General features: G+C 39.7%; 2 protein-coding genes across 3 annotated transcripts; both read right to left on the reverse strand.

The window, feature by feature from the left end:
- Positions 1-1,081: 1,081 nt before the first annotated feature.
- her7 (hairy and enhancer of split related-7) lies at positions 1,082-2,265 on the reverse strand. Its single transcript, XM_034103300.1, has 3 exons — positions 2,190-2,265; positions 1,985-2,071; positions 1,082-1,879 (listed from the first exon to the last, which is right to left on the reverse strand). The coding sequence occupies exons 1-3, from the start codon at positions 2,232-2,234 to the stop codon at positions 1,352-1,354; spliced, it is 660 nt and encodes a 219-aa protein (XP_033959191.1). The 5' UTR covers positions 2,235-2,265; the 3' UTR covers positions 1,082-1,351.
- A 4,842-nt stretch (positions 2,266-7,107) lies between these two features.
- On the reverse strand, positions 7,108-9,633 carry LOC117461250 (transcription factor HES-7.1-A-like). 2 transcript variants are annotated; one of them, XM_034103056.2, is made up of 3 exons: positions 9,545-9,633; positions 9,314-9,409; positions 7,108-8,157 (listed from the first exon to the last, which is right to left on the reverse strand). In XM_034103056.2, exons 1-3 carry the CDS (start codon positions 9,587-9,589, stop codon positions 7,627-7,629), a joined length of 672 nt encoding a protein of 223 aa, XP_033958947.1. In that variant the 5' UTR covers positions 9,590-9,633; the 3' UTR covers positions 7,108-7,626. The 2 variants fall into 2 exon arrangements, with proteins under 2 accessions (XP_033958947.1, XP_033958948.1); XM_034103057.1 differs by lacking the exons at positions 9,314-9,409; positions 9,545-9,633 and adding an exon at positions 8,742-9,296.
- Positions 9,634-10,589: the final 956 nt, after the last annotated feature.

The following is a 10,589-nucleotide window of genomic DNA, read 5'->3' on the forward strand; positions in this document are numbered from 1 at the left end:
CTTAGGGTTACACATTACAAATACCATGCCCATATAAGACTATACTTACGTTATGATGTTGTCTGCAAGTGTGGGGACATACAAATAATATACTCTATGACCTTTAAACATATTTCTACACAAAAATAGTGATATTTTGGTACACAGGAAAACCTTTTTAAACTGTTTTAATTAAAGCTCTTTTTTGGTTATACGTTTTTCTTTAAACATAACAAAAACATTAAGAAGGTTGGGACACAATAGTTTGATATAACATGGAACAAGAGACAAACTTGAGCTAAAAATAACTCAACAGCGACTTATATAGAGCTGTAATTGGAACAGACCTCACACCAAATGTGTTTAGATAAAGAGAAGTCAAAGGTTTCAGACTCTTTCTCGTGGGAAAAGAGGAAGTGGCACTGCGTTTACAGCTTTATGACCTGTTCAAACTGATACATGTCTGCAGAGGGTCGCACAGGAGACACTTCCCACGTTCCCACACGCATTCGCAGATGTTTTAAATGCAAATTAGTTTGAGACCGAATGAAAACTTCGTTGTATGAAAAACTGCTTTACGCACGGTAAAATAACTCAATCTTTACGCACTCATTAGTCACTCTGGCCAGAACAGTGATTCTCATTCTAAATTAAATCTCTATTTAAACTGTCAAAACATTTTGATCAATACATTTTGTTTTTTTAAGCTATAGAGATATGACGAGAATATCACTTTTACGCAATACTTTCATTCATTTTCCTTTAATGAAACACTTTTTTATGGTTTCAGTTTAAATGTAACTACAAGTATAAGATACCGTTTTAAAAATAAATCTGAGTATCTAACATACTTCTAATTGAAGGCGTATTATCTTACATGTAGCCTACTGTATGCATTTCATTTTTCTAATGTTTGACCACGTGTATGCATATCAAAGATTTTCAAAGTAAAGGAGTGAAGATTTGTTATATTGCGTGAAACGTCACTGCATGGCGCTTCTCATCCTCACGTGTGGCAGCACCAGCCCACACTTATGCTTATGTTCCTCAGGGCACGCGCCAGCAATATCAATTAACACATAGTCAATTATTTTTCCTTTTGTTTATTCGCAAATGACAAATAAATATAAATTAAGGTGCAAAAATGCGTATCAATATGACATAGTTTAAAAAACTATAGCAGCACTTGGTGTGATCAAAATACATTTACAGTATTTACATGTTGCCAGACTTAACAGAATGTAGGATTTCGTGTTGGATATATTGCACTGAAGACTTCCTTGAAATCGAATTAACAACACATGTTCTTTTATAAATAATAACCGGCCTGTTAGTCATTCAAAGTTCAGTTTTTGGAGTCACTGCTTCTGGATCAGGGCCAGGGCCTCCACAGGGACTGGCCGGCTGTGATGCTCTGAGACGGGCTCTGTTTGCTCGCTGGACTCGCCACTTTGCGGGGCTGGTGGTGGGGAGTTGTGGCAGAGCGATGTGATTCTCCGAGGGTCTGAACACAACTGAGCACAGAGGGGGCAGGTGTGCGCAGCTTGTGCCCGGACCTGTGTATCAGCATCCGCAGAATATACGTGGAGGAGTTCCTGAGAGAGCTGGACGAGGAGTAGACTCTGGTTCTTCTATGGACGCCTGCAGAATCAGAGTCTAAACTGGAAACGCGAGCAGCAAGAGATGCATCCAGTGCTGCTCCGAGCCACAGGCCTTTCCCATCAGGTCCGAGGAAACGTGACGCTCTCTGTAGGCAGGTGGAGAACCCGTCCTGGTAGGAGTGTTTCTGGGCTCCAGCAGCATCTCCAACTCTCGTGTTGTCTTCTTCAGCAGTTCTCTGCAGGAAGAGCACAGTGTGCTCGAGTATCTCAGCTTTCTCCACTCTACGCTGAGAAGCTTCCTGGTAAAGACAACAAATATGTTAGTAAACAGTGTACCAGACACTTCTAAAATGCATTTAAACCCTAAAAATGAAAAAGTATTCCAGAGAATTTGGGTTCCTTACCTGTTGCTGCAGTAAAAGTGTCTTCAAGCTCCCCAGACTGCGGTTCATTCTCTCTCTTCTACGTCTTTCAACCTGAGGTTTGAGATTCTGAGAAGAGGAAAACAGATACAATGATTAATGAATGAACGACAACTGCAGGCAAAATAGTTACAAATAAAGCTGGGAGATTCAAAATATTCTTTAAAAGCAAAAAAGATTAAAATACCTTTCTGTCGAACTTCGCGTCCTGTGATTCGTGAATCAATTTCATGATGAAGATCTTGTAACTGCAGCGGAATCGGTGTCGGTCAGAGCTTGATGTGCCCATCGATGCCACAGCTCGAGCTTTTATGCCATAAGACATGTGGGCGTGTCTTTAGGCTCCACCCACCACATGGTCAGAGACTTTATTTCCCCCCAGGTTTTTACACCGTAACGAAGCCACTAAACTCTATTTAAAAAAAAGTCGTCAATCTTTGTAAAAAATATGTACCTTTAAAATTGAAAGACTACTCATGTTGTGACGACCCTTTTTTTTTGCTGTATTTTGACAGTCTGCTTCAGTTAAATTAAAAGTCATGAGCTGGAAGATCAGTGAAAAAAGGTAAGCTATTATTGTTGAAACATAAAATAATATGTGTGATGTTTTATTCATGTCTTACTTTCTCTATTATTTATTTTTAATACATTTCGATAATTCTTTGAAGATGACTGCAGAATGAACAGCGCGCCTAAAGACCCTTCACTAACCTGCAGGCACGTGTCAGTGCCACGCGCCTGTGAAAGGTGTTGCCAGCTCGTGTGACACATTTTACATATATGTGAGAAAGCAACAAGCATCCGCCAGAACAGCGTGAAGCCCAGACAAACGAACGAGGGTGACTTCTCACGCCCTCATTATGGACGACCAAACGAGACATGTCCCCAGGCCTATACTGTCAGAAGAAATCAAAGAATATCGGAAGAAATCTAAAACTTTTTTAATAAGGGCTCGGTAAGGACTCACTAATAATTGAGGTTCTCATAAATTCTCTAAAATCTTCACCAGGGAAACGTTTATGTCGTGCGTAAAGTCCACTCGTTTATGCACTGCTTTTTTGACGTTTGCCTCATGGTTGCAAGTTAGAACAGGTCAACAATCGCAGTCCAGTGTTAAATACATCTTACTGTATTCAAAATATGTTTCTCAATATGCAACAACTCCAAAGTCGCCTGAAATGAGCGTTTACGTGTTGCGCGTAAAGGTACATTTTACGCATGACTCTGTCTCTGCACATGTATGTGAAAAGATACGATTAAAACCAAATGGTACATTTCATGATCACATTCTGAGAAGCAGCTCGTGGGAACCCGAAAGCCACGTCTCCCCCAAGCACGCTTTGTTATGATGTATCAATTCTCACACGTAAAGTAAGAATACAGCACCGTGTCGAAGTTTCCCATGAGAGGGAGTTGAAGGAGCTATTCTCACAATTTACAATATTATTGAAAGTGTGTCGGTGAGGAGAGTCCACTGAATTAACACAAAATAATCAAGTCCTTGTGTCATCTGTTGTTGTATCATTTAACAATAAGTATATTATCCATGTTCAAATACGTTACATTTTGTCTAATGAAAGTACTCAAGTCAAGAGACAGCACAAGCATGCGTAAAGACTGTTCTTTTACGCATGGCTATTATCAATTAGTTATGAATAACAACATCATTTTTGTACTCTTGTCAAATCCTTTAACGGTTATTTTCGGAACGTCCCCTGCTTGTGGGAAACTAAACGTCACCTCTCCTCCAAGCTGAAAATGAGGTATCGGTTTTAACAGGTAATAAAGTTAACATGCAGCCTCCTGCTCCACGTTCCCATGAGAACTATTTTGGGGATATTCTCCCACGACGTGCCCACATTTCCCATGAGAGGGAGTTCAAGGAGCTATTATCCCAATTTACACTATCATTGAAAGTGTGTCGGTGTGTAAAGTCAACTGAGTAATAACACAAGTCTACACAAAATAATCAAGTCCTTGTGTCATCGGTTGTTGGATCATCTAACCAGAACTCCATTTGATATATTACAAATATGTTACATTTTGTCTAATGAAAGTATACTCAAGAGACAACACAAGCATGCGTATAAAGACTGTTATTTTACGCTTGGCTATTATCAATTAGTTATGGATAACAACATCATTGTTTTACTCTTGTCAAATCCTTTAACGGTTATTTTCGGAACGTCCCCTGCTTGTGGGAAACTGAACGTCACCTCTCCTCCAAGCTGAAAATGAGGTATCGGTTTTAACAGGTAATAAAGTTAACATGCAGCCTCCTGCTCCACGTTCCCATGAGAACGATTTTGGGGACAGTCTCCCACAGATCCAACATTTGTCTCTGAGTGTTGACTCGTGGACAAAAGGACATTCGTATTTATTATGATTTGGTTTGAAGCAGATGCACATTTGACTCTCCCAACAACAAAATAATGTTTGTTTTCACATTGTATTGAAGTAGGCACCCCAATCCTTTATTTAAGGAAAATACCACTAGAACAAGGTAAATATGCTCCATTACAGGTAAAATACAGAATAAGTCAAACAGAAATATCAGCAACATGTTCTCGTTCTGTGGTGGTGCACATTGTGACTCAGATCTTTAATAATAAGGCAATCATTTGAAAGCAACCTTTAAATGTTGAATTTGCTCGAAATGTAGCTGCTTTTGACTTGAGGTTCAAGCGGTTTTTAGGGTCATGAACCTCCTGGGTTATACACACTAAAATCTCAATAAGTAACTTTCAGTATGGAGTAAAAAGTACAAATTAAGTGAATAATGCTATACTATCTTAATAGTGTAAATTCAAATAAATGCATATTCAAGTAGAGCGCCTCAAACTGTGTTTCTTTGTTATTTAATTAACTTAGAAATCCAATAAACCCTTTTGAAATGGGCAGCCGAGCAGCACGTGACCACTTCACACTTATTCGAACACGCGCCAGCGGAAAAAAACGTTTAACAGTTCACTGAATTCATTAACACAGTTACAGACTGCAAACAACTTCAAAAGACGTTTGTACATTACATGAACTTGACTAGTTTGTCCCATCAAGATACAACTAAAAAGATAAATATAATAAAGAAATATATTGTTCCTAAACTCAATATCAGAGGCTCCTGAGTCAGGACGAACGTTATCTATAATATTTCTGGCACGTGCCTCCATTAAGAATGACAGACAAAGATACATTTCGATGAAAACTTAAAAATGTCCTTGTTATACATCACAACGATAATACAATGCACACGACCATTAAGGGCACCAGCCGAATCTGTAATCCTAAATGTCAGAAATGAACCCATAGGACTCCTGCTGCCTTTTATTCTTCTTCTTTCGTGTAACGTTAGAGGTCCAACTCGGTGTCGTGTAGCCATGCCCGCATCTCTGCCCTTTATTGTAAACATTGAGTTAAAAAACGTACAAAAAATGTAGTGCCATAAATTGACTTTGCAAATGGAAAACAACAGTACATTTGTTCACAAGAAACCACTACGCCATGTTATTGTTACATATAGAGATCAGCTGATCGAGGCATAAAACATTATAGTGGAACAACTACAAAATGAGTGCTATTCGCTGTAACTGAGGCAGTGGTTGGGTTAAAAACAGCTCCATGTATTGGTGTGAAAGAAGTAAAATGACGGGGCAATGTTACTGCGTAATTTGCATTTGAGTGACCAGCGTGCGCAATCGTGTGCCTGGGAACCTGGAAGCTCGCAGTCCTCCACACACTTATTTAATGATGTACTAATACTAACAGATAATAAAGTGCAAATGGGAAAGTCGCTTTCTGTTACCCGTGAGAAGGAGCTTGGAAAGTGTCTCCCACGCTCACTTACATCGGATCAGTAACACCCAGCAAGTAACATTTATCCATAAAGAAAATATATAATACAAACACAAATAAATAAAAGCACATTTTCAGTTGTTTTTTCCCTTCAAGAACCAATCAAACCTCCTTTATAATTTGGATTTCTGTCAACTTCTAGGTTCAGCTTAACCAAGTAAAACACCCTGACACATTTATCTGCCGGACAATCCACCAATTTCTTTCTCGCGTGACGGTTTTCAAATAATGTTCAAATAATTGTATTTTTCAGATAAAAATCGATCATTATTCAGACAGCTATAACCAGACAAATGTCCCCTGAATGTGACGGAACTTCAAAGGGCTGATGGAGGTGTTAAGACACGTTTTGTTTCCTATGATGTGACACCAGACACGCGTAGGAAACAAACGTCCTGTGAGCAGCTGGGGACGAAGAAGGTGAGAAAATGAATGCTAATTAAAATGAAAACAAAGTGGACGTGGGCTGTGGGGGGGTTGTCAGATAATTTAACTTAATCTGGTAAAGACTACGAAATTCACTTTTAGCTCAGACTGTAGAGTATTCTTGATGGAAACAGTGGAAAGCAGTGGAACTTAGAGAGACTCTGAACAGACACGTCTTGAATTTGTATAACACTAACTATAGGAGCAGAATTTAAGAATAAGTCAGAATTTATTCAAGAACATTATATATTGAGGTTGCATAGAATTTGCCAATGTAGTTGGGGAGTTGTAGAGTGATGTGATGTTCTGTATACTAGTGGGATTTTCAATCATTTAACCTCAGTCTAACCCTATAGAAAGTTAATGTAAAAAGATAAAGCGTGCTTGCTGGAAAAGCAGCTACTCAATAAATATGACAGACTCTGCAAATAGGCAATGTTTTGTAAATAAGTAACAGATCCCTTTTTTAAGTTGCATTCTTTCATTTGTGGTGGTAAGCCTTTAGCAGTGACTGGCTATATTAGCATTTTGTATTCATTGATTTAATCTGAAAAAGGCTTTCAACTAAGTGAATAATGTGTGAGCAGGGCTATCTTTTGATGTCTTTGAAGTGAAAACTGCTACTGAAGTTGATCACCTCTTGGCCAGACTTCACACCTGGAGGATGCAGCTCTGCAGGAGGCTTCACACCTCCAGCTCCGACTAAAAGGAGCTGTCAATGTCAGCACAAACAAAGGGCCTTCAGCTATAGCTTCGGGAAGACACAAAACAATCTGACACAATTTTTACATTTCAAGAAACGTTTTTTATTATAAAAGAAATACTGCTCACCATAGGGAGACATCCAGAATAAATTATTGTGCAAAAATAGGCAAATCATATATTTAAACAGAATATAAGTTATATTGTTGACATGTTTCATTTCAGCAGACATCATGGCACACGGGTGAATGTGAGGGGTCGCATTGCCTGCTGTAAAGGATGGACACTCGATCGTTGTCCACAGTCTTAAATCTGGACAGTAGATGCATCAGAGGGTTTGAGCAGAGGATGAAGGACAGATGCATCATGATACTCACATCTGCACTTTCTCTTCCGCACAGCAGCCTCCTGATTTAGCTCAGGTGTGTCCCATTCTGAGAAAATCACTGTGCCTGCCTGACTAATACATCACATGCATTAATGAGTATCATTATTTACAGGCTTTGAGCTTTGTGTTAAACATCACAATCAGATAACAGGAGGCCAGTGTTCACAACATTACAATGCAAATGTTCTTTCAGGAGCACTATATAGTTAAGTTGATAATCAACACAATTTTTGTTTCAGAGTCCACTTCCTGGTGGTCAGGGCCAGGGTCTCCACACACTCTGGCTGAGCGGGCTGCTCTGGGACGGGTTCTGTTTTTCAGCTCGACTCTCCACGCTGATCTCAAGATGATTTTGTCTCAGAGTCTGTTGGGGAAACCCCTGCTGGACTGGAAGCTGGTACGGATGAGCAACACTGTGGCCCTGTGTGTGCAGTCTGTGCTTGGACTTTTGTTTCAACATCTGGAGAATGGTCTTTGTGTGTGGCAGAGAGCTGGAGGAACACGCTTCAGTTGTCCTTTTAACACCTGCAGAATCAGAGTCTGAGCGGGAAAAACGAGCAGCAAGAGAAGCATTCAGTGCTGCTCCGAGCCACAGGCCTTTCCCCTCAGGTCCCAGGAACTGAGCAGCATTCTGCAGGCAGGTGGAGAAGCCGTCTTGCAAGGAGTGTTTCTGGGCTCCTGCGGAAGCTGCATCAGATTTCGTCCTGTGTCTTTGGATGGTGTTCTGCAGGAAAAGCACTGTGTGCTCGAGTATCTCAGCTTTCTCCACTCGGCGCTGAGTCCCATCCTGCATGACAAAAAGATATGAGTTACTATAGTTTATTGTCAGTATAAGGCCTGAATGCTACATAATGATGCAAAACAAGTAACATACCTTTACCTAAACAATTATATCTTCAATAGGCGAATGTACCTGAATTTGTTAAAAAAAATGCATACTCAGTTGACCAGTTATTTGTTCTTGTTTTATGAAGCAACATTATTAAATATCAAGAGATTTAAATCAGGCAGGTTGTTTAAGATCTCTATACATTGAATGATAAATACATCTTTGTAAAACTGAGCTAAAGACAGAAACCATAGTATCTCTGTGAAGAAGAAGAAGAAGAAGAAGAAGAAGAAGAAGAAGAAGAAGAAGAAGAAGAAGAAGAAGAAGAAGAAGAAGAAGAAGAAGAAGAAGAAGAAGAAGAAGAAGAAGAAGAAGAAGAAGAAGAAGCCTTCATCACAGTTGGCATGGTAAAAGGCACACTGAGGGAAACACATTAATAACTTAGCTGGACATTGATCAACTAAAACCCAAGTCATTGTTTGTTCAAGACAGATTTATTTGAAGTCATATACAACTATGCCGTGCCAAAGTAACCTGCTTACCCTCTCGTTCAAGGTTGTGAAGTCCAAACAGAGCATCAGAAAACTGCAGCCTTAAGTAGAGGCTCAATCAGTGGAAACACCTGTGCTCAATTGGAGCATAGAGCATGGGCACGGGTGGCAATTTTCTTCCAAATGTAAAAATGTTATTGTTTAAGGCTTCTGTGGTCAGAAATGTAGAATATGTTGACATATTTGATGTATTGTGTTTGTAGATAAGAATAACAGTAATTAAGGGTATAAATAGTGGATTGTCCTATGGGGAGGAGTTTAACATATAAACCTCTGGCCACAAGTGTTTTGGAGGTTAGTCTGACTGTGGCTGTAGAGCAGAGAGGTACCAGTTATATGTCCTCGACCTGTACATATATATTGAGGTTTTGTTTTCTTTCTGTAGATCCTTGTTACTTTGTATTTTTTCAGCATTTTGGCTGTTAATAAAAGCATCTAAGGATACATTTGTTGTGACTCTAGCCATCTTATTTAATTCCTAGTTTTTTCATCGACCCTTTTTGTAACAATCTCTTTTCACAAAAGATACAAGTTCACTGAGAGGTTGTTGTGTGATTCCTTACGGGTTGTGGTGGGTCTTGAAGCAACATGGTCCTCAGATGTTCCAGACTGCTGTTCATCCTCTCCCTTCGGCGTTTCTCCATCTGAGATTTTATAATCTAAAAGAAGAAGAAGAAGAAAAAAACGTGGGGATTAATAAAATGTACAGTTGTGGGAGATTCAATTTGAAATAGTCTGATTTCAATGTTTCTTACTGGTTTTCATAAAAACATTCATTGAGATGTATTTCTTACCTTTCTTTCGTGTGGTGCATCCCCCGTTTCCTGTAGCAGTTTCATTATAGCCGGTGGTCCTGTGAGCTCTTGTTATGTGTTGTCAGTTCTGTAACTGATCAGGCAATGTGGCGCGTGACGTCTGACTGCTTTTTGTCCTCCTCATCCCTCAGGCTCCTCCCGTAACACATTTTTACAACCTAACCCCTCCCGTCAGCTCCTCGACTTCACCCTTTTTATCGCCAGTAGGATAGCATTTGAATACATTGGTCTGTTTCTTACATTTTAACTTTTGGAAAAAAATCCGTCTGTGCTTAAGAAACAAACAAGACACCCGGCTATGCACCTTGCTTTACACACGCCCAGAAGAAGCTAAAGGCCTATGCGTAAACTCCTAATCAGAAATCCTTTTATCATCCCAAAGCAGAAACATTTAATAAACAGATATTAGATGGTTCATTGAAACATGGAACATTCAAGTTCAGATTTGTTATGGCTTGCAATCAGTGGTGCGTAACGTGGAAAGCAGTAGCCTAATGATTTCCCGAGACTGTTTGTTTTACTGTAGTGTTTGTAGCTGTTTTACTGTAATTTCAAAGCCTTACATAATATGTCCATAGATTGTTCTTGAAATATTACTAGCCTAATACGAAGAGACCTGGATGCAGTTGCGCGTAAGAGAGAGCGTATACCATTTGAGGTGCGAGTGACTGGATAAGTTAGCACTTCATCTTTTCATCTGGTTTATTAAAGCCGGGACATCTACGGACATGGGTGCCATTTCTGATGGCAGGTTAAACAATGATAGTCTACATATTTGTGTCTAAAGCATTACTTACGCGTGGCTCACCAACATCACTTTTGAGGTGTTATGTTCCTGCTGAATAAGTCTGTCTTTATTTCTTCCTTATTGGTCCCTTACGAACTGCGCGCTCACTTACGGCGAGTGCCAACACCTTTCCATTCACACTTGACGCCTTTGCATTTGTTAGTCACACACACTGCAGGGTGAAGTGTGACAATCCATGGTTAACATAATGCATTCACACCTCGATGTCACAATAGA

The sequence above is a fragment of the Pseudochaenichthys georgianus genome, chromosome 16 (genome assembly GCF_902827115.2).
Source record: "Pseudochaenichthys georgianus chromosome 16, fPseGeo1.2, whole genome shotgun sequence".
Lineage (NCBI taxonomy): Eukaryota > Metazoa > Chordata > Actinopteri > Perciformes > Channichthyidae > Pseudochaenichthys > Pseudochaenichthys georgianus.

What these genes read in the sequence shown, in the direction of transcription:
- her7 (XM_034103300.1), bottom strand. Translation starts at nt 2,234, where the DNA reads ATGAAATTGATTCACGAATCACAGGACGCGAAGTTCGACAGAAAG. An exon ending in ACGCGAAGTTCGACAGAAAG is followed by an intron (nt 2,072 to 2,189) that starts GTATTTTAATCT and finishes TCCTCTTCTCAG; the next exon opens with AATCTCAAACCTCAGGTTGA. An exon ending in CACTTTTACTGCAGCAACAG is followed by an intron (nt 1,880 to 1,984) that starts GTAAGGAACCCA and finishes TGTCTTTACCAG; the next exon opens with GAAGCTTCTCAGCGTAGAGT.
- LOC117461250 (XM_034103056.2), bottom strand. Translation starts at nt 9,589, where the DNA reads ATGAAACTGCTACAGGAAACGGGGGATGCACCACACGAAAGAAAG. An exon ending in ATGCACCACACGAAAGAAAG is followed by an intron (nt 9,410 to 9,544) that starts GTAAGAAATACA and finishes TTCTTCTTTTAG; the next exon opens with ATTATAAAATCTCAGATGGA. An exon ending in TTCAAGACCCACCACAACCC is followed by an intron (nt 8,158 to 9,313) that starts GTAAGGAATCAC and finishes TTTGTCATGCAG; the next exon opens with GATGGGACTCAGCGCCGAGT.